Genomic DNA, 24,575 nt, shown 5'->3' on the forward strand with positions numbered 1-24,575 from the left:
CCGGTCTTTTTAGCCATTTGTAGATACTCGTCCAACATGTCCGAGCCAACACCACACGCTAGTTTCCGAAGAGCGGCGGTAATTTTTTGAGTAGGCGTGAACCCGGGATGACCTCTAGCCTCATCCCTTTGTTGAAAATACTCAAAGTGCTCCGGCAAGTCATTTGCTAGACGCATGAATAATCGTCTAGTCATTCAAAAACGAGTTTTAAAACTTTCCTCACCATATGCGGGATCAGGGCTAAAATAGTGACGTATCAAAGTTTCATTAGCAGTATTTCGATCACGAAGACGTGGTTGCCGGAATAATGGGGCTCGAGGGCGTCTTTGATCGATCAAAAAATTTATCGTCGTTTGAACCGCTTGACAAATGAGTTTGTCTTCTTCGGAAGAATTGGAAGACGAAGACGATGAAGACGATGCCATTTATAAAAATGGAGAGAAATATAGTTTTGGTATAGGGAAAGTATGATTTTTTAAGAGAATAAGAGAGAATGGGGTGAGTTTTAATTAAAATGGAGTGTGTGGATTGGTATTTATATAGGTTAAAGAAAAAAAAAACTTTTTTTAAAAAACACCCCAACGGCTATATTCTCCACGCTGACTGCCCCGCGCCGGCCAACCGCGCCCCCATCCGCGCCAAGGTGGTAGCGGTGTTCGCGAGCCAGGTGGCCACGCCGGGCCCCATCCGCGTCCCATTACCCTTAGCCTAATACATATATAACTTCTGTTTAAAATGGAGGCCTAAAGCCATTGCTTTATTTAGCCTACTCACAAGACGGCCCTGCTTTTTGATGATTTGGTCATGTTGTGTAGATATTTTCAATGGGGATCAATATATTTTGATTTTGTTTCGTTGGTTGAATACATGTTATTAAGATAGTTTTCTCATTATTTTACGCTATCGGTAGCAAACTGCTACTTTTATTAGTACGTACATTTTGTCTTGTTTTATATATTTACGGCTTTACCCGCACTTTATACTATTTTGATTGTCATAATTTATTATGCTTTGAATGTAAAACTAAAGGAAAAAAATGTTTTGAAACTTGGAGTCTCAGTATTCCTCTTGGATGGAGGAAAGATTTATCCTCGTCCCACCCTACCCGGACCCTACTAGTAGAGTAGTAACTTCTGCTTTATGTGTAAACTAGTTTGAAACCCGTGTAATACACGGAGAATAGATGAAAATTTTAAACTTTAAACATTAAGTGAAATATAATCAACTATGCATTTATCATATATTGTTAATACAAATACAATTTACATTATAATTACATGAATTACAAAACGGACATTACACAAACATTTTACAAATAAGTAAAAATTTATTTGTACACTATATTTATGGTTGTATGAGACAGTATACCTCGTTTACCAAGATTCAAAATCTTTAGTCCATGTCTTCTTGTAACTCTTGATAAGGCGACGTATAGTTGTTCGTGTGTGAATACGTGTTCTTTAAAGTTTATTGATTTTTCTACCGAGTTTACCTTCTTATATGTAAGTGCAATCGATATGGCTCCTCTCTTCATATCATAATAAGCAAAGGCATTATAACACATGCCCAGATTGATTTTCCCAGGATGAAAAGTTAAAAAAAAAATAATTGAAAACAAAAGAATTTGAATTAAAAAAAAGTTGGTATATAATGGTTATCTCTGCCATTAATAACATCCATTATTCGGCATCCAAGTCCATAACGACATAGAGGAAAATAAACACTTCTGCAATGTATGACATGTAACATCTTGGGAATACCCTATTCAAGTTTGGGCTAGAAATGTCAATTTTGGAACTTAGAGGGTACAAAATTAAAATTTTGGTTTTCTAGACCCATTGCGCTACAGGATGGGTAGATCATACTGATCATCGCGCTACGCGATGGTATTTCCCAGGAGTTTAGAAAAAGGGGCGTTTCGCTACGCGATGGTTTAAGAGGAAGGGGTTATCGCGCTACGCGATGACCACATTAAGTAACCGAATCCACATGTCCAACCACGTGTCAACACGTGGTAAGATCTCACACATTGCGGCGTCGCACTACGCGATGGCCTGTGGAAAGGCCCATCGCGCTACGCGATAGTGGGCAAAACTTTGCCTATAAAAGGGGATTACGGGTTTGAAGCATAACTCATCCCAAATTTACTTTTCCTTACACACACATAACATTGGGACGCGTGCCCGACTAATGTGAGGTTTCGAGAACTTGATTTCTCGTAATTCGCGTAAGAATTGAAGTTCCGGCACCCCGTAGATTTGTCAAGCATGTTAGAAGCAAGTATACTGACGGTTTATGCTTTAATACGAAAGTAGAAGTGCTGCCCGTGTAAAGCTTAGGCAAAATACCCATATAAGGTAGGGGTTCTACTTAAGTTATTATATTATTATTATTATTATTATTATTATTATTATTATTATTATTATTATTATTTTATATGGCTTAGACCCTAGTCAGGGGTATAGTCTATACCTTGATGAAATAAGTAAGGTGGTGTTTGTTTTTTTACAAAAGATCTTCCTGGCCTCTTTTGTCTGCAGCACGCAGACCACGCGCAAACATTGCCCTCTGCAGACTGTTTGTTTTTTCGAAGACATTTCATTAAAAAACATCTGCGCACCTCTTCTTGGTGCAGACTTGGACTATAGTCTTCCAACCTCTTCCAAACTCATTATTTCAATCAGATATCAATTAAGTTATTAAGTTTTTGTTAATTGAATTCTTGTTAATTGATTAGTTTTTTTTTGTTCAATTATAATTTTGCATAATTGTTCAAGTATTATTAGTTTTTAGTTGAAAAAAGTTTGTAAAAAGTTAAGGATTATAAAAAGTCTATCGAAAGTTTTTAGTTGAAAAGGGTTTGTAGAAAGTTTAGGTTTATGTCATCGGCTTGTGAGTTGTTTTAAGCTCGAGTTATTGGCTCGTTTCATTCATTATGTATGAACTATCTACTTTCGAAAACAATTGAAGAAACTTTTGGAGGAAAAAACATTCACGTGGAAAATTGTTAATGTAAGCTTTATAATTTGCTAGTTCAGAGGTATAAAATTTGGATTTATATATTTTTAATTACTGCTGGATAATTTGTGTTTTTTGGTATAGAGCTTATATTGAAAGTTTTAGCAGTCTGCAGACGTTAAAAAACAAACAGTCTTCTTCTTGCAGAATGCAGAGGTTTGGTCCACCTCTTCTGCTACAGATGTCTGCAGATGTGGTCCGCAGACTGCAGACATTTTACCTCTGAAAAAACAAACAACACCTAAGTGAAATATAAGCTTTCATAAGATAAAATTATAGATGAAATGTTGTTATTTATTTTATAAAGATATTACTTATGAAAGAAGAAACTTGATATACACGTTTCTTCATAAAGAAGAAACTTAGCTTATAAATGTTAAACATATGTTTTATAAATGAAAAGATATCAAGGTAAAGGTTATACAAGTAGACTAAAGGTTTAAAGCTAGATTGTAGATCTAGTTATTTATGAAATATTATTCTCGTACTATAGGTCTGAGATAAAAGATCAAAGCAATTATTAGTGAGATACATTGATATATCAAAAGGTGAATACGCTCAACCTTTTTATAGTATGAATACGTTTTTAACGTTAATACGTCTATGTACTGTCTTTTTGAAAAGATATTTACTCTTTAAACTATGGATTGTTATCCATATGTAAAAGATATATGAAAATATTTGCATGAGGGTTGGTTCAAATCCTCTAAACGTTTTGATACAAGTTAGTACTAAACACTCAGGCTAAAATACACATGTGTCTGGATCCTTACATATATGTACTGTAGTAGGCACACTACAGACATACTGACCATGAGGCAAGTGACTATCTCTAGGGCGAGTGAAGTCCGATTATGTGGTTTGTGCGTATGTTTTGTTCCGATGAGATGGGATTGAGTCCCACTGAGTCGTTGAATGTTATTGGTGTTGTGTCGTTACGAATTGTGAAAACCTTTTATTGAGTCAACGTGTTCAGCAGCATATAGCTGACGTATTTTCAAACTGTTTTTAGGTAACCAGGAGTAATGTATAGTGGTGAATATGCCACTGGAGATAGAAGATCACTAGGCTTAGTATGCAGCTGGTGGCTCAGCTAATTTTGTCATGATGCACATGTAAAACTTGTTTTTAAACAAGTAATTTTGTAAAACAAACCAGGGTATTTAATTCCCTAGGTTATGGAAGTAAATATTTTAAATTAACATTTTCCGTTGCGAATTTTGATAAATTGATACAAATAGCACCAACTATTGGTCACATGCCTAGGCCCGAAGACAGGGTGTGACATGACATTGTTGCAAAAGCATGCCTGCAAATCACACAACTTAATGCAAACATTTTCTATATAAATATTATATAAATGTGAAATAAATTTAAAAAATTTTATACTAAAAAAATAAATTTTAAATGACACAGCAAATAATATTATGTAAATTTAAATTTAATTTAAAAAATTATAAGACACACAAAAACAATTGGAAAGCAATATATATGAAAACAAAACATTTCTTGGATTCGTTGATTTCATGCATGTTTTCGTTGATGCATCTTACTAGCATTAACTGAATTGGAAACAAAGGGATGACCTTAATTAACAAAAATAATAAAATAATCAAATTTATAATGATTTTTAAAGGTATCTAAATTTAGCATTACCAATAAGAAGAAGTCAATGTATCAAACCTTTTTGAATTTTGAATAAGCCAAATTGTAACACGACAACAACGGGGGCTTGATCACAATTTGAAAGAATATAAGTTGACATGTCAACCCCATACGATCCCTATAGAGTTAAAGGTAATTTTTTGTTGCTTTATAAAACATGTTAGCAAGGTACATCATTTACAAAGTTAAGATACAATATAAAATGAAACTAAATGTAAAGTTAATTCAAACCCTTTAACCACATATACATCTTGTTGGTTTGAACTCCAATAGATTTTGTAATGTTCTCAATTAGTGCACAATTAGCAACAACGCCAATTACATCTATATTGACAAGAATACATCAGAAATAAGTGATGATGGTTATAATTAAGTGATGATAAAAGAATAAAAAGTAGACTAAAATGGAGACCAAGTCAATTCATATAAATTAATCATTGTTCAAACTCTAGAAAGGAAAATAACACATATATTTAGAGAGTCATAAAAAATATTTGAAACAATAGTTTAATTAAAGATATGAAACTACAAAGGAACAATAGTTTAAACAAAGACATGAAACTATCTGCTCATTATATGCACCGAATTTGATCCCTGGATAGCAAAAATCCAAATACTTTTGCTATTATATAAAAAAGAATTAACATATTACCATTTTTATGAAAAAAATTTTTTGAAAGTATAAAATTTAAATCATCCTAGAATTGTGGCTAAAAAAGGTAAAGCAAATCCAAAATTATAAACAACTTATAGTCATACCATATTTGTAGTTACTAAGATGTTGAAAAAATTGATGAGATATCATTAATTTATAGCATATCTATCACACAAAGGTATAATAAAGTTGTTAATTTAAAATATATTCATAGATGCTAAGATTTAAGTTCATTTGCAAATTTATCAACTTTGTAACAGTCAGGTAGTAGCAGAATAGTGAACAATGTGATAGTGATTCATAGTGATTCATGTTCTAAGCTTATATTCTGTACAATATGATTAATTATGGGAAACTTGTATTTTGGTTATTTTATTTTTAGACAGCTTAAAATCTGAATTTGTGAATTAGAGTTTAAGTTTTTGACAATAGCATATTAAAGCATAAACCGTGAAACCGGCCGAAGCCAAACCGTTAGTAACGGTTCAGTTCGGTTTGGCTTCGGTTTTTGATTAGCAAAAACCGTACTAACGGTTTGGCTTACGGTTTGACCTAAAAACCGTCAAAACCGGACCGGACACCCCTATGTAATAGGGCGGAGAGAAAACAGTAGTAAACCATGTGATCATAAGAAAAATAGATTGAATTGCTACAAACTGAAAATTAGAAATTAAACTTGAATGAGCAATCAATGATTCTTTTAACGAAGAAGAGCATTGGGAAACATATCTTAACCTAAAACTCAAGCTTTTGTGTTGAAAGTTGGTTCTTGATGACCGGTGGTTAAATATGGAAATTTATCGTTGATATGTGTTAGAAAGTTGGTTTTTGATGATAGATAACATAAGTCTTTAATCTACTTACTATCTTTAATTTCTTATGATGTGTCGTCATTTATACACGTCATACTTACATGTTTATCATCATTTATAAGCACTTTTTATCATTATTGTGGAAAAATACTATCTAAATTCTTCCTATTTGATAAATACAGGGTGGACTCTCAAAAATGAAAATAAGTGAAAAACATGAATAATGAAGAGAATTTGGAGATTTTGTCCGGCACGGGCTTGCTTACTTTGAATTTTGAAGATAGAGATGACAAAGATTTTAATATTAAAAAAAATGAAATCTTTAAATTCTAAAGATGGTGAATTGTAATTGCTATAAAAAGATTATACATTTATAACACGTCAACACCCTTGATTAAATTCGGTAATCATATGCCATAATCTTATTTTTATTAAAGCAAATGAAATTCTTTAAATTCTAAAGATGTTGAATTGTAATTGATATAAAAAAATTATGCATTTACAACACCCTTGATTAAATTCGGTAATCATATGCCATAATATCATTTTCTATTTTAATCTAATCTAACTATCTAACCATTCTAATAAACAACAATAATTAAGATAATGTGACTTAATCACAATCATTCCTAGCTTTAATTTCCCTCCTATTTTTCAAATCTCTATTCTTTTAAATCTATGTTATCCATGAGTAATAGATTTAATTTGGTTTTATTTGTATAACCCATTAGTTCTAATTAAATATATTATAATTTAATTAATTCTGAAAATCATGCAATCTAAAATTCAAATTTTGAATGTTTCCGATAACTTTCTCTCATCTTTTATATTGTGGTTATTTTGCTTAAAATTAGGAAAATTGGAAATAAATAATCTCACATTTTATGTATTGGCCGATAATAATCACATCTTTAAAAATCACCACCAATGGTCCAACCTTTCAACTATTTTTGTCTCAATGGTCCCCCGTTAAAAAACACTTAACACCGTTATGTTTTTTTCCGAGTTTCAAACCGTTGTTTCGTGCTTTTGATCGGAAGAAGGATACGAGTCAACTGATTTAATCTTATCTCGAAACGATGTATCAAATGGATTGAATTTTGTTAATTGGAAATGCAAACACCTTTATTGAAACGCTGTTTCGTCGTTTTGATCACCGTTTCAAGATAAGTTTTATATCAGTTGACTCGTATTCTTCTTCCGATCAAATGCCCTAAAACATTGGTTTGAAACTCGGAAAAAACGTAACGACGTTAAGTGTTTTTTTAACAGAGGACCATTGAGACAAAAATAGTTGGACTGTTGGTAGTGATTTTTAAAGATGAGATTATTATCAGCCAATACATAAAAGGTTGGATTATTTATTTCCAATTTACCAATAATTTACTTAATTATAGTAAGTATTAACTAATAATATATGTTATAATAGTGGTGGGTATTGTAAACAAATTATGTTTTTTAGTTGATTTCGAAATTACTTAATGTCCATATTCGTTGATTTGATTTCAATAAGAACTTAATGCGCACATTTCTTAATTTCATTTTCACTATTTATTTTGTGTCTTTATTTAAAATAACTAATCTTATTAATTTTTATCATTTGAAAACTCTCGTGTATTACACGGATTCAAACACTAGTTAAGAATAGATGAGACAGAGAGGATTTTCAATAGATTTTCTATCTCCATCTCTATAATTCCACTACAAAACACTATATTTCTATCTCATTTTCAATTAAATAATATTTTTATACTTTTATTATTTTTTTCTCTTTCCATCACTCACAAACAGTTAAAGAAACATTAAAAAAATTATAGATGATGAATAGTGTTTTTTCAAATTTACTCATAAGCACTAATTTTTACTTTCTCCTCCACTCACAACCACTTACAACTACTTCATATAATATAGAGAGTTCACTCATATAAATATGGAATACATGTTATCAATGCTATTATAAAAACACAAATGCCAACAAATAAATATCATACATAATCCATATCATACTAATTAAAGTCAACATATTTGTTTTTTAACCATATTTGTAAGCATCCTCAATACACAATTAAGTTTTCTTGAGACAGGATGTTAATCGTTTATATTAATTTTGACGTTTCAAATCTGACTCATCCAGAAACGTCATCACGGAGAAAACCCACCACTAAGAAAAAAAACCTTCTTAGTGGAAGTTAATCCTGAAACGTGTAATTAAGAAAGTTGAAGGGGCTAGTGAAAGTATTTTAGTATGCTTGTTTAGTATGGTAAACTAATAAGAGTTATTTAGTTTCCAATAATGAATTGTCTTGTTTTCGGTCAGGGTATTAGTATAAATAGATGATTAGGGTTATGTAATTGGTGTGCCAAGAATTATAATAAAGCAGCGAAAGAGTCTATCTTTGTTGAGATCAAAGTTTTGTTTTTGTGTTCTTAGTCTGATTTCCAACAATTGGTATCAGAGATTGACGAAAAAGAAGCTATTTTGAGAGTTGTTTATTAAGAGACGGGAGCAACCTCGTTTAAGTGCAGGGTTTAGAAGAGAGAAAAATGAAGTCGAATAATTAATAAGACAGTTGTTGGAACCCTTGATGAATTTCTAGTGTGTGTATGAGAGTTCAAGATTGCCCTCTAAGAGAATGGTGATAATGCTGACAATAGTATTGAAATAAGTTTATTGTGGTGGTGTCTACCTTTATAACATGATACCCCCTTCTACATATAGAGAAGAAGGATTACAATTATTATCCCATGTATAATTGAAACATGATACCCCCTTTTGAGGCCCCCCTAAACATCCTTTCCCTCCAATTCTTCTTCTAGAATGATCTTTTTCTTTTAGCCTTGGGCTTTCTTTCTTGGGCCATTGTCATTCTTCTTGCTTAATGGGCCTTAGCCTACCTCGGGAGCCCAATTACGAGGTAGGCTCTTCAAGTCCCCCAGTCCATTGTGCTCATTATTTATAACGAGTACAATGGACTCACAACAAGTCTTTATTCTTTCCTTTGACGTGACCTCTTGTGTGATCCACCTTAAACTCTAATTGGCCTTTATATAGCCAGGGGGTATCTTTGATACAAAAAGAATATCCATAGAACTATTATATGCTGGTTCTTGACTTATGAGCTTTCCCCTTGGCCATTGTTCTCTTTGACTTAGGCCCCACCCATTCCAACAACATGGCTTGACACATGTGTTGTTCTAATCCTTTCTTTTGGTTGATACTACCACTTTTTTAGATCGATTGGACCAGTCATTAATCCTTCTGGAACCTTCGATTTCAATTAGTTACTTTGCGAGGTCTTTTGGTTACTCTTTTTTGGGCTTCCTTTCTTTAGCCACCCTTACTTTGAGCCTGTGTTTGCTATTAGGCCTATTTCTTTTATCACTCGAAGAGCCCATTTCAAGGGTAATCCCTTCAAGTCTTCCCAGTCCATTGTGCTCGTTATTTATGACGAGTATAATTGACTTATATCGGTTCTCCACTATACTTTTAACCCGACGGTTTCTTTATCCTCTAGAAGCGTATGCTTATGTTGTTTTCTCTATTGGCCCGATTTTTGTGTTATCTTAAACGGCTCAACACTTCTCTATATATCTTCTAAATACATTGCCCATCTTCGTATTTTATTCATAAGGTTAGTGCCGATATCCTTTATCGATCTCACCATCACTTTAACTGTTGCCAAAGTGAGAATGCTATTGTTAGCCTTATTTCCAGGGTAGCTTCATCAAGTCTCCCCGTCTATTATTTTTATTATTTATGATAAAGGTAATGGACCAAACTCGGACCCGGCTCATCCTTACCTTTCTTTGACTTAAATTACCCAATCCCCATTTTATCTTTTTAGCCTGCCATTGGGCCCACACTTAAACTGGCGACAGTTTTGAAAATGCCTCTTGCGCTTCCTCCTAATATGTCATGATACCTTTCCCATCGCCCGCCTTTCTCTTAACTGCTTGCTTCATTTTTATACTTTCAAATTTGCCTTTCTCTCACCCTATCTCCTTCTTCTCTGGTTGGTTGGCTGTTTTGGTTAAGTATCTTGGTTTCTCCTGGGCTTACTGACTTAGACCCCTAATGGGATGGAGACCCATTTTCATAGCATGCTCTACAAGTCCCCCTAGTCCTTATTCTTTATGATAAGGACAAAGGACTAATGCAGTCATGGCCCAAATTTCTCATCACATCCTGGATAGGTCTATTATCTTTGCCTTTTAGGCCCATTCATTGAGCCAGTTTCGGGTGAGATCCTCTTTTGGTATCTGGCTGAGGTAGATGACATTTGGTTCCCATGATATAAATATGCGGTCCCTTTTATATAAAGGATGAGCGAGCCATAAACATAATGGGTTGACTCCATTTTGACTTATCAAATTTGGACCTAGTAAGGTTGAGATGGTGAAGTCATGGGATGACATAAAGACCAAACATATCTTAACCCATCCCCATATAATGGGCCCAGTCCGAGAATTATCCCTTCAAGTCCCTAGTCCCTTATGCTAATTAGTTATGATTGGGATAAGGGACTTTAAGCCCATGGAGGCCCTACTTGTGGACTAGAACCGGACTGGGCTATAAGGTTCACCTCCTGCTTGCAGGTGTATCATGATGTTTTCAATTTACATGCGGATGTATTATAAGGTTTCCAACCTGTGAGGTGGATGTAGTAGTATAGCTCTTAATTTGTATTTGGGCTTTCCTCTCACTCCTTATGATGAAGATTCAATTTTCTTTCCCCATCAGGGGAGGCCGTATATGTATGATGTCCTATTTAGTGGGAAATATATAAGTTGTGGGCTTCTGATAAAGGGTCATATCCCATTTGGGGGGGGGGGGGATGTAAGTTCTGAGCCTTATAGAAGGGACTATTTTCCTCTGGGTAAATTATAAGTATTGGGCCTCATGGATGGGGCTATTTTACACCCGAGGGGGGGGGGTTGAATTATAAATATTGAGCCTCATAAATGGGGATATTTTTGTATGTGGATCCAAGCCCCTCAGCCAGGCCTTCCTTTCACACTTATGAAGGAGAATTTCTGTAATTTTCCCATTAGAGGAATTGTATGTATTATGCCTCTTAAAGAGGGCTTTATCCCATTTTTTGGGGAATTATAAGTATTGTGCCTCTTAAAGAGAGATTTATCCCATTTTTTTAGGAATTATAAGTATTGTGTCTCTTTAAAGAGGGCTTTATCCCACCTGGGGGAATTATAAGTACTTTGCCTCTTAAAAAGGCTTTGTCCCACCTGGGGAATCATAAGTAATGTGCCTCTTAAAGAGGGCTTTATCCTACTGGAGGAATTATATGTAATGCGGGACCAATTATATTTGTTAATCATAAATAAAAAGCATAATTAGTTTTGATATATGTTAGGAGTCTTCAAAATAATTACGTTGTATGGAAATGCCTTCATTTTTCCCATGACTACCTTGATCTCTTTTATCACGACTATTTGAATAATGAATCTCAAAAGTCTCCAGGATTAATTCATTATGCAAGAATGTATTCAAAACCTGAGTGTACTAGGTGATCCTTTTGTGACATGGTATGCTTTTCTTTGAGATAATATAGATATGTCCTTGCACATGAAGGATGATGGGATGAGCTATAGAAGGGGCTCGTTCCCCTCTTATAAAAAAAAATACGGATATGGAAGCTTCTTCACCATGGGAAACTCTTGGAATGTAACGTGTGCTACAGGAGGTTTTTTCCTTCCTTAGGGATTTCGTCATTCTTTGGAAGGGAACTCTTCTTCAAAAGGGAACTCTTGGAATACTAAATGTTGCTGTAGAGGGCTTTCCTTCCTCATGGAAGGAATTTTTCAAATACTTCCTTCATTGGAGGGGGGTTACTTTTCTTGAGAGAAAAATCTGGAAGAGATTCTTTTCCTTTGCAAAGAACTCTTGCCCAAATGATATTTTTTCTTCCTAGAGGGAATTTATAAACACCTTATCTCTTGGAAAGGGAATCTACTTCTTTAGCAATACTTCTTATAATATGGCTAGTTGTAACATGGCTCCCTGTGAATCAAACAAAACCATTGTTGCCTCCCTATAATCTGTTCTGGAGAGATTGTTTAATAGGGGGCCTCGTTCAGAAGAGATGGTTTAGTAAGAGACCTTTTTTCTAAAGAAATTGTTTTGTAAGGGGATTTGTTCTAAACACGTTGTTTAGTAAGGTGCTTCATACAGAAGAGATGGCTAGTAAGGACCAGGTTCTGAAGGAATTATTTTGTAAGGGGGTTTGTTCTGGAGAGATCGTTTAGTAGGGAGCCTCGTTCAAGAGAGATGGTTTAGTAAGAGACCTTTTTCTAAAAAAATTGCTTTGTAAGGGGTTTGTTCTGAAGAAGTTGTTTAGTAAGGGGCTTCATTCAAAAGAGATTGTTTAGTAAGGGACCAGGTTTTGAAGGAATTATTTTCTAAGGGGGTTTGTTCTAGAGAGATCGTTTAGTAGGGGGCTCGTTCAGGAGAGATGGATTAGTAAGAGACCTTTTTATGAAGAAATTGTTTTGTAAGGGGGTTTGTTATGAAGAAGTTGTTTAGTAAGGGGCTTCATTTAGAAGAGATTATTCAGTAAGTGACTTTGTCCTGAAGCGATTGTTTAGTAGGGGGCTTCATTCTTAAAGAAATATTCAATAAGGGAATTCTTTCTGAAGCGATTGTGCAGTAGGGGCTTCGTTCCGAAGGAATTGTTCAGTGAGGGATTTTGTTTGGAAGGCTCTTCATATTAAAGTAATCGCCCAGGAAACCCCCTTTGGGAGGGAGCTCACCTTCAAACTTTTACAATGTTTAGAATACAAATAAAGTTTAATAATGCATGGGGTAGCTAAGGGTTATCCAAAAAGATGTATGTTTGTGGGTTAAGTCACATTAACTTTTAAAAGGCAGATTTCCCATCATCCTTCATTGTTAAACGTGAAGCTTATGTTTGAAGAGTCAAACATACATGCTTCCCATGTGACCATGTCTCCTCCTTTGCAGCACATTAATATTAAATAAGTACCTTACAAAAGTGACTTTCCAACCTTTTATAATAACAAAGACCTTACAAAGTAGGTAAATGTAGGATTGACCTCACTTTTCTTTCCTTCTATATTCTTTTTACTTTTTATTTTACATTCGGTTTATTTCCATATAGAAATCCATACTTTGGTAATCTAGTGGAACTTCAAGCTTTAATGACGGTATAAAAACAATTCTTATAACTTATATGGTGTGCTAAAGTAACGTAAAAAAGATGAAGATAACAAACCGATTATTTTTGCCAGGGGTGGAGATATCGGCGAGGTTCTTTGGCGTTACCTTAATAAAAACCTTACAGCGATACCGGCAAGGCTTTGCTGTTCCTTTGGACGGAGTCCCACTAGAAGACTTGCTGTATTGAACTAAATAGGCTTGAACGTTAACGGATGGGGGATCCGAACTGAGCTGAAATGGTACAAACCTGGGGAGAATGGGCTTAAAGTCGAGCTTCTTCGCTCCCCCATTTTTACTGAACATATGTAGATCTAAATATCCTGTAGACACTTGCAGTTTTCTTCCCACTCTTTCTCTTCGATGCTTGCTCTTAAAGCATCTCTTTGAGTTCGTATGAACTCCGAGGTTATATTGGCCTTTTGGCTGTAATGTCTTCAACCTTCATATACTCTTTATTTTTGAACAAAAATGGTCCACCGGTGTTCTTTATATTTTCCTGGTATGGATGTGCACTTATGAGCATTATGGACTTAGCCACGATGTTGGTTCTGATGTAACCGGGAGTGATGGTTGCGGTGGCATGCCACCGGAGTGGTTGAAATTAGTGAAAGAAGACGTTATGTGTCTTGTTGATTGAAAGCAGTCGTCATGTCCGACTTTTCAAGACTCACCGGAGAATATTTCAAGATCCTTGACTTCACTAAATATTCTAAAGAGTTGGGAAAATATTTCGGCGACAAAAATATCGTCGGAGAACCTAAACTGGGTATTTGATGGTGGTCGTCGGCCATTATTTAGAGGCTGTTAGTGCAAAGCTTTGGCTAGATCTTAAGGTCCCACGGATGGCGCCAATGTTGGAACCCTTGATGAATTTCTAGTGTGTGTATGAGAGTTCAAGATTGCCCACTAAGAGAATGGTGATAATGGCGATAATATTATGGAAATGAGTTTATTGTGGTGGTGCCTGCCTTTACAACATGATACCTCCTTCTATATATAGAGAAGGGGGATTACAATTATTATCCCATGTATAATTACAACATCATACCCCCTTTTGAGTTTCCCCCCTTAACATCCTTTCCCTCCAATTCTTCTCCTAGAATGATCTTTTCTCTTTAGCCTTGGGCCTTCTTTCTTGGGCCACTGTCATTCTTCTTGCTTAATGAGTCTTAGCCTACCTCGGGAGCCCAATTCTGAGGTTGGCTCTTCAACAACAAGTAAAGTAGGTAACGACAGAAGGGGATTGCAAAAGTTTGAATCAAGTTGGCAAGTAAGTGAAAGAAAAGTAAGAAAGGTGGTTACTCTTACCATCGAAGGAGTAAGGAAAATAAAAGTAGCAAGTAAGTTTGCATGTTAAAAAAAAGTCCACGGTTTAAAGGAAAAGAAGCAATTGCCCAGGTGATGCATGCGAGCAGATTAGGGGGTCATAAAGATTTAAGGCCGAGCAACATAATTAAAGGAAGCAAGCAGATATGGTGGTGAAGCAGCCTAGCAACTAGGTGAAAAATCTTGTGTAGAAATCCGTCTAGAAAGTAAAAATAAGAACGATGAAGGCAAAGAATGAAAACAACCAAAAGTCAGTTTGTTCTTTTATTTCCATTCAACAAGTTGGTTATGTAGTAGCCATAAGAAGAAGGAACCGGGTTCTGAAGACAGTTTTCGGGTAAATAAGTAATCTAGAATGATTTTCTTGAAAATAAAAAAAAGAAAAGAAAAAGTAAGCAAGAAGGTAAACGAGAACTCGTTTCTTGAAGAAGCTAAGTCAAGAACACGTTTCTTGAAGTAAGAAAGAAGGTAAATCAAGAATTTGTTTATTGAAAGAAAGTAGAAGGTAATCAAGAACTTGATTCCTGAAAGAAGGTAGAAAGGCAGTTAAGAGTCTGATCTTGAAGAAATAGGGCAGCCAAGAGTCAGATCTTGAAGAAAGAAGGCAGTCAAGAGACAGATCTTGAAAATAGAAGGAAGCAAGTAATATAACCCTCTAATCAAAAGAAAGAGTAAGAAACTCCATTCAGGTTATAGCAAGAGTAAGAAACTCACTTTTGAGTTCGTGAAAGAAAAAGGAAGAAAGAAAGAAATTGTGAAGAACCAAGAAAGAATGAAGAACAAAAAAGAATCAAGAAAGAAATGAATGTATCGGTTTCAAGGTTAAGTTGGAATATTGGAAGTTAATCCTGAAATGTGTTATTAAGTAAGTTAAAATGGCTAAGTGAAAGTATTTTAGGATGTTTGTTTTGTATGGTAAGAATAATAAGAGTTATTTAGTTTCCTAGAATGAGTTGTCTTGTTTTCAAAATAAGGGTATTAGTATAAATAGATGATTAGGATTATGTAATTGGTGTGTGACACGTATGCATTTATATAAAGATTTTAATAAAATATTCCACACAAATCGGGGTTTTAAAAATAGGTTTTCATCTATGACTAAACCATACACGAAAGGCAAGTGTACCTATCGTTTGTAATAAAGCGTGGGCAAGAACCGAGTGTCAATCCATGGACACCATAATCTTCTAATACTAAATTTTTGTAATTGATAAACCAAACAAGTCGATCAAAATGAATTTTTTTAAACTAATTAAACTAGCATACATTCAACAAGAAAGTAAAAAAACAAGAACAATCAATCCAACAAAACTACCTAGACATGAATCCACTCTACCAATATGATAAAACGGCAATGATATGGAAAAACATCATGAATCTAAACATAAATACTAGATTACAATCAAGCAACCTAATACTAACAAACAATCATCATGATGGGCTTTCAATCAAGAATTAAACATAGACTAACTTCTTTGTCAAAACAACAAAGTCTTATAATCAAAGGAAAGCTAGCACGAACAACATTCTAACCACCTAAGATTACACTAAACTAGCTAAACTCATGAATTAAACATCAACTTATGAAAATTTAACTAGCAAGTCATCACCAAGTCAAGAATTATAACAACACTCATCAATTTTATAATATCAAGTGTAGCGTTTCATACTTGTCTACCAATTTTACAACCAAATTAGTTTTCGCTATTCGTTTCTAACAAATCAAGCATGAACATTCAAAGTTTACAAACAAATACCTAAGACATAGTTTCGTACATGAATGTCTAAGCATTTGTAAAACTAACAAGGCTATTCAACTCTAACAAGTATGAAGACCATCAATAACAACTCATAAGTTCAACCATAATCTTGAAAGAACACCAATTTGCCAAAGTCACGCATTGATAACAAATCAGATTAGTAAATGCTTCAACATTGTCTAGATAGAAAAGGGATTTAACTCATAAAGCTTAATACAACAACAATCAAAATAACAAGCAGCTTACAAATCATGTTCAAGAACAAATAAATATAAACTAGATGAACAAAGATTGAAATTATGGAATGAATGATGTAAGGATGATGGAAACCTTTGAATTCTCAAGAGAACACACAAATTATTTTTTCAAAGATAGAGAGAATTCCCTAAGGCTCCACACCATAAATGAAGAGAATTGAAGTCTTATAAGCTGTCTTGTCACTTGGAACGGTCGTGCCAAAATGTGCACGGTCATACCCGAATATAGTAAGTCAATGCCTTCTTTCTTCCGACCATTCTTCTAGTTGCTCTGAATCTTTGGCATGGTTATGCCAAAAGGTGGCACAGTCATGCATACATGGCACTAGCTCTTGCACTATTATGCATGACCTTGTTTTCCCAACACTAGCTCACGTACTGGCATGCATTAGCTTGATCTTCTGGGTTGGCACAGTCGTGCCAACAATTCGCAAGGTCGTGCGAGTCAAAAATTGCTTGCACTGGCTTGGCACTGGAAATGCCCTCTTTTTGGTGACCTGGCACGGTCGCGCATAGTTGGCAGGTTCATGAGTTTTGTCCTTGAAATGCCCTCTTTTTGTTATTTCTTTGTTGGGTTGGTGCCCCGAACCTGCAAATTCACAAACAACTCAAATAAGTATCAAATACAATGAATTTTCTTGGAGTTTAACCAAAATATGAGAATAATTCAATGCAATAAGATGTACACTTTGTGTTACATCAAACGTCCATACACTTGAACTTTACTGTCCTTAAGCAAATTAAATAAACTCCAAAATAGCAATAATAACCCGCACGTAATAATCATTCAAAGTTTTAAAGGATTTACAAGCAAGCACTATATATATATTTCCAAATAAGCCTAGTAAATATGAAGACATAGTCTAAATAACATTGCATTACACATTCCCACCTTACAAACCTCACAATGTTCACACACACTCAGCTATATTTAGTGATTATACATGTAATAGTGCATGTTGAGAACACTCGATGCCAAGACAGTGACCAAGCAAAGTATAGGCTTGTTTAAGGGACAAATCCAATCGACAGTTACATAGCATAAAACACAACTGCTTGAGGGTTTTAATTTGGCTTAGGGTTAGGGTGAGGAATTTTTGGGAAAAGTGGCTAAACGGCTAGAAAATCCAGGACTAAGCTAGCTATAAAATAAAAACAAACTAAACCAAATGGTTTAAACAAGCCTGGAGCTAACGAAACAAAAATGCTCTTTGAAATCAAGCTTCACCTATATGCTCTTTGAAATCAAGCTTCACCTATATGCTCTTTGAAATCAAGCTAACGAACCAAATTTCTTATTCTTCTTTTCTTTTCTTGTAAGGATTTTTTTACTAATAATATACATATAGATACACTAAACTTGCACTTTGGGAGATAACACTGGGCTTCTAATACTCCCTAGTAATAATATACATACAAAAATGAAATGGAAAATAAACGAACTAACTTAGCTGAACCGATTTTCTAACCAAAAATGGGTGAAAAAAAAAATAAAAGGCTTTATGGCTAAGTGGTTGATAAAAATAGGGCGAAAAAGAAAAAGATAGGAAAAGACTAAACATGGGCTACTAGGGGAATAATGTGGGTTTGGGAAATATAAGTGAAAAAATGGCTAGACATGGGGTTATCCGAAATTCCTCAATGGTTTATACCATATATATTTATATGGTCTTGAAATGCATTCTCAAAAACAAGTTCTACCTTGCAATAATCACCCGGCTCACTCAATTGCCCGCAAAAACATGAGCAAAAAGGCTAACTCACGGAAACGGGTGGAATGGGTAACTTTTGAAAGGCAAGAATGTGAATCTTTTGGTTTGTCATGTTTAAAGGTACGTCTTTTTAAAGATATTCGGCTTGGGTGTCTTAAAGATTTGTGCTTCAGGATAATACAATTAAAGTTGAATTAAAAATTGCTTAATGGTTATCGTCAAGGCTAAGTGGTTGATAAAAATAGGGCGAAAAAGAAAAAGATAGGAAAAGGCTAAACATGGGCTACTAGGGGAATAATGTGGGTTTGGCAAATAAAAGTGAAAAAATGGCTAGACATGGGGTTTATCCGAAATTTCTCAATGGTTTATACCATATATATTTATATGGTCTTGAAATGCATTCTCAAAAACAAGTTCTACCTTGCAATAATCACCCGGCTCACTCAATTGCCCGCAAAAACACGAGCAAAAGCAACTGACAAGGCTAACTCACGGAAACAGGTGGAATGGGTAACTTTTGAAAGGCAAGAATGTGAATCTTTTTGTTTGTCATGTTTAAAGGTACGTCCTTTTAAAGATATTCGGCTTGAGTGTCTTAAAGATTTGTGCTTCAGGACAATACAATTAAATTTGAATTAAAAATTGCTTAATGGTTATCGTTAATTGCTACAAAAATTGGTTAGGAGTTTTGCAAAACTTTTAATTAGACAAACAAAGTTCAAAAGGTTTAAATCCCCTCTCCACACTTAAATTGTACAACGCCCTCGTTGTACAACAAAAACTAAAAGTAAAGTGTAAAAGAGAGAACGAAAAACTCCCCTGAAATCTAGAAAGCTGCCGGAAGAGTGCCTCTAAAGACCCGCAGTGCAGTAGCATGAAGATCCCGCAACGCAACCGTGCCCAACTAACAATCTGGAAAAGGAATCAAAGAAAGACCAAACAAACCAGAATCTGACAAACTAAAAAAAAAATTAGCAAGTCTCATCACATAACAAACCACATCCATCAGGAATCATCATCCGAATAAACAATCCAACTACATGATTAAAAGTCTACAAACCATTAAAAAAAACAAATACTACCAAAAAACACAAATGCTAATCGTCCACAGCGTCGAAAGCTGAACTAGACCCACCCTAATCCTAGTTGTGAACATATCGCCGCCGTACGGATCAGGCATGGAAAACAGGCTAAGGTCCCGACATGTAAACTGACAGAGCTGCACAAGGGTGTCTGGATCGAATATGCCGAATGGGTCAGAGGAAGTACCAGGCTACGAAGGCTGAACTTCAAAAGGCAACGGTTGATCACCCCCGAACTGGCTCGATGAGGATGCACTGTTTGACCATGAGGGAGTGGCAGAAAGTGTATAACCTTGATGAGCGGGATGTGCCTACTCGACCGCATACATCCACTCGAACCCTCTCTGTGTATAGTCAATGGTGATCATACCCAGCTGCTGGGTCTGCTCGGTCCTGAACTCCGCTGAGCAACACTAAACTGGTCAAAGTGCTGCCATAGCTCCTCATATGCAGGCGGTATGCTGCCAGCCTGTATGGCCTCTTGATCCGGCATCTCCTCATCCTCGGGTGGTGGCAGCGGGTCCCAAATCCGACCCGCCTATCAACCAATCTAGACCTACGCTCGATGGTCCACACAATGTTCATCGATCGACGTTGTTTCATGGTGATTAATATCCCCTAACCCTTCATTGTTAAACTCCCCGCCCAGGAGATATCATCACCCCGAACTGGTAGGTCAACTCAGTAATGAGCGTACCGGCGCATATTGAGCTGCCCGAGGTGGACCCACCCGCTCGGCTGAAACACTCAGCAACACTCTACCCCAGGTTGCAGTCGTGCTCCTCAATAATGTAGTACACGTGAAATAGGTCTCGGGACAAGACGTTCCCCATGCTGTCACCACGTACCCCGAGGCAGTGGAAGACGACGTAGTGAAGAAGGCTGTGTAAGAAGTCTATCAACTTGGTGGCCTTTAAGGATTGGCCATCATGGTGCTCGCCTGTAACCCCGTATCCAGTACGCGTGCTTCTCCTCGGTGCTCGGGAACCCTTGCAGCCTGTTGAATAATTCGGTCTCCAGCTCCTCATCTATGTACAATCCGAGTTTACCGGCGAGGGTGTCAAGAGACCAGGTGTGCCACTTACCTCCCAAACAAAAACGTGCTCACCCGTTTTTGTGAAAAACATTGAAAGTAGGGGAGACCATGGTGAAGGATGCTAGGAACTCTAAGGTAAGCTCAATATAGACAGGCCGTCGAATATTAAACAGGCTCGTCCCCGGAGAAGTAAGCAAAGCCTCGAAATGAGCATGCTGATTAATCTGAACAAGCGTGTCATAGCAAACAAAGCTACCCTTGTCGATACTCTCACGCCTGGGCCATAAATCCCTCAAACCTGCATGTGCAGCTAGGATCCTGAGGCTGTTCCAGTGGAATCGGAGGAACGGGTGATCGAGTTCCAACATATGAACAAAACAAAAGGCGAAGTAGTAAAATTTTTTAAAACATGACAAAAAACAGGCTGACTGACTAAGTGGCACGGTTGTGTGGAACCCGTAGAAATAGTGTAGACGGCCGTACAAGTTCGAAATCCGCTCAAATCGACCAAATCAAACACAACCAAGCATAACAAAGTCAAATTCAACCCTAAAACTAACCCCTAAAGCAAGAAATTTCAACAAATCGAACCATTAAGTGGTTAGATTGAAAAAAAATCCCTAATTTAACAAAAACAAACCTAAAAATCAGCAAACACAAGGAATAGGAAGATAAAAGGAAGGGAAAATCACACCTTCGATGTTTGAATCGAAGGATAATTGCAAGATCTTGGAGAACTGGGGCCGAAATCGGGTGTGTGGAAGTTGTAAAAGTGAAATAATGAAGTTAGGTAGATGGAAAGAGGGTTAAAAACCCATCGCACGATTCCCGAGGTAGCAATGCACGACCGTGCACGGTTCTCGCATGACGGTGCGGAACGCCCATGCCGATATTTTGCAAGACCGTGGACGGCTTGCATGACCATGCTGATATTTTGCACGACTTGCACGACCATGCTGGTCAAGTGCACCACCTTGCAAGTTGGCAGTTTCCTTATTTTCGACTCCAAACACCATTTTGGTTCCCGATTTCGACTATTATGAGCCCTATCCTAAAATCTCAAGCTAAGAAAATAATGCACGAAACCCGATAGCAAACAAAGGCATAGAACCCGACTTCTTGATTTCGAAAATAAACAAAAAACATATTCGAAAATAAACAAGAAACACATAAATACGCAAAAATCTAAAAAAATCATAAACATGCAACATTTTTAAGGAGTGAATAGCTAGACTCATATTCCCCACACTTAGTTCATGGGGTGGAGGTCGAAAACCTCCAAAACAATCTCGACCAGCTAACCTTAGTAGTGTTTCAAATGGTGACCGTTTACCTTGAAGATGCTCCTATCCTCATGGCCGATCTCAACGGTACCATAGTCTAATACTTGTCTCACACTAAAGGGCCAGACCATCGGGATTTCAATTTCCCGAGGAATAAACGTATTCGAGAATTGTAAGGAATTGTTTGTGGTCCTTCAAACGGGTTTCATGGAGCGTTTTTTTTCTCTCCTTGTAAATTCTCGAGTTCTCATAAGCTTGGCCTCTTAACAACATAAACTCATGAATCTGACCTAACATGTTTCTATCCGCGCATGCAAGACCAAGATTTGCACTTTTCAATGACTAATAAGCCTTATGCTCGTGTTCAACAGGGAGATGGCACGCTTTCCCATACACCAGTTTAAACGGTGTCATACCGATCAGTATTTTGTAGATGGTATAAAAATCCCGCAACGCGCCATACAGTTTCTCAGACCAACCCTTACGGTTCTGACTAGCCGTCATCTCCAGGATTCTCTTGATGCCACGATTCGTTACCTCGACTTCCCCGCTCATCTACGGGTGATATGGTGTAGAGAAGCGATGATGGACGCCATATCGGGATAACGTCTTCTGCAGTTGGGCATTACAAAAATATGTCCCACGGTCACTAATCAATGCCTTGGGGGCACCAAAGCGAGAAATCAACTTCTTCAAGAATTTCTCCACCGACCTAGCATCATTTATGGGCAAGGCATGCGCCTCGGCCCATTTTGAGACGTAATTAATAGCTACTAGGATGTAACGGTGACTGAAATAAATCGGGAAAGGTCCCATGAAATCGATGCCCCACATATCAAAAACCTCACAGACCTGAATTGGTCGTTGGGGCATCTCATCTCGTGATGAAATGTTGCTTGCCCTCTGGCAAGCATCACAAGACTTCACCATGTCCTGAGAATCATGAAAGATGGTTGGCCAAACAAAACCAGCATCGAAGACCTTCTTCGCTATGGATCTGGCTCCATTGTGTCCTCCTGTCGGGCCCTCATGGCAGGGTCTCAAGATTTTCGTGCTTCATCACCATACACACATCTGCCCACGACTTGATCCACACCGACATGGAACATATAAGGATCCTCCAAAAATAATGCTTAGTATCAGAAAATAATTTATTCTTTTGCTGGTGAGTATGACGCTTAAGCACGATCCTACTTGCGAGAATATTCGCGAACCAAGAATGATCATCGTCACGCGTCTCGATATGCATAAGGAACTCGTGGGGGGAAATTGTCATTTATGTGGACCCCCATTTTTTTCGATGAAGCCGAGCACTCAAGATGAGATAGGTGATCGGTCGCGACATTCTTATCACTTTTTTTGTCATGGATCTCAATGTAAAATTCCTGTAGCAATAAGATCCAACGAGTATCGGCTTCGTATCTTGTTTACTGAAAAGATAACGAAGGGCTGCGTGATCCGTGAACACGATTGCGTTAGAAAGGACAAGATAAGACCAAAGTTTATCGAATGCGAAGACAACAGCAAGGAGCTCTTTCTCGGTGGTCGTGTACTGCTCATGCTCATCGGTTAGTGTCATACTCGCATAATAAATCGGGTGAAAATGCTTATCCCGCCTTTGACCTAAAACCGCCCCGACTGCAATATCACTAGCATCGCACATCAACTTAAAAGGTAGAGTCCCGTCGGGAGCAACCATGACAGGGGCATTCACCAATTTCTCTTTTAACAGCTCAAATGCACGAAGGCGTTCGGAGGAGAAAACAAAGGGGGCGTCTTTCTCAAGGAGTTTAGTCATCGGGCCACAGATTTGGGAAAAGTCATTTATGAATCGCCAATAAAATCCCACTTGACCGAGAAAACTCCTAATATACTTCACCGAATTTTGTGGCGGAAGCTTAGAATGGTATCAATTTTGGTTCGATCGACCTCAAGTCCCGCCTGTGAAATCTTGTTCCCTAACACAATGCCTTCCTTCACCATGAAGTGGCATTTCTCCCAATTAAGAATAAGGTTGGCCTCCTCGCATCGAGCCAACATTCTCTCCAGGTTTTTCAAACAATGATCAAAGAAACTCACGAAAACAGAAAAATCGTCCATGGTAACCTCCATGGAGTCCTCGATTATATGATGAAAATCGCCACCATATATATATGAGACGTGTCCGGGGCATTGCACAATCCAAAGGGCATCCGTCGGTAGGCGAATGTGCCATAGGGAGATGTGAATGCCATCTTCTCTTGATCCTCAGGAGAGATGAGGGTCTGAAAATATCCTGAAAAGTCATCGAGAAAACAATATAACATCTTTCCTGACAGTCATTCTAATATCTGGTCAATGAAGGGGAGTGGAAAATGATCCTTTCTCATAGCTTCATTGAGTTTGCGGTAATCAATGCAAACTCTCCATTCTGTGACGGTACGAGTAGGAATTAATTCGTTTTTCTCGTTCGCACAACCATCATACCGCCTTTCTTTGGGAAAACCTTCACAGAAGCAAGAGTTGATGATGTTGATGTAAAGCATGCCATCATGATCTTTGGGTGTCGCAAGAATCTCCCAATATCAAAGGTCACCTCCTCGTCTCCAACTCTAAGAGTGAGTCTGCCGGTGCAGACATCAATGAGAGCTCTAGTTGTGGCTAAGAAGGGACGACATAGGGTAAATGGTACGCTTTTATCCTAATCCATGTCTTAGATCACAAAGTCAACAAAACACGAATTTATCAATTTTCACAAGTATATTCTCAACTATACCTCTCAGGTATTTCACCAA

At 36.9% G+C, this 24,575-nt stretch overlaps 1 protein-coding gene across 1 annotated transcript; it reads right to left on the reverse strand.

The window, feature by feature from the left end:
• Nucleotides 1-22,356: 22,356 nt before the first annotated feature.
• LOC143546946 (uncharacterized) lies at nucleotides 22,357-23,599 on the reverse strand. The gene is made up of 2 exons (XM_077038489.1): nucleotides 23,156-23,599; nucleotides 22,357-22,734 (listed from the first exon to the last, which is right to left on the reverse strand). The coding sequence occupies exons 1-2, from the start codon at nucleotides 23,597-23,599 to the stop codon at nucleotides 22,357-22,359; spliced, it is 822 nt and encodes a 273-aa protein (XP_076894604.1).
• Between the last annotated feature and the right edge of the window lie 976 nt (nucleotides 23,600-24,575).

This window comes from Bidens hawaiensis, unplaced genomic scaffold (genome assembly GCF_021521415.1).
Source record: "Bidens hawaiensis isolate Kalapana, Puna unplaced genomic scaffold, B.hawaiensis_p1.1 tig00000905_1, whole genome shotgun sequence".
In the NCBI taxonomy this organism is placed as follows: Eukaryota; Viridiplantae; Streptophyta; class Magnoliopsida; order Asterales; family Asteraceae; genus Bidens; species Bidens hawaiensis.

Excerpts from the sequence above, each read along its gene's own strand:
- LOC143546946 (XM_077038489.1), bottom strand. The coding sequence starts at position 23,599 with ATGACTAAACTCCTTGAGAAAGACGCCCCCTTTGTTTTCTCCTCCGAA. Across the intron at positions 22,735-23,155 it reads TGAGATCCATGACAAAAAAA|GACATGGTGAAGTCTTGTGA; the intron begins GTGATAAGAATG and ends CATGATTCTCAG.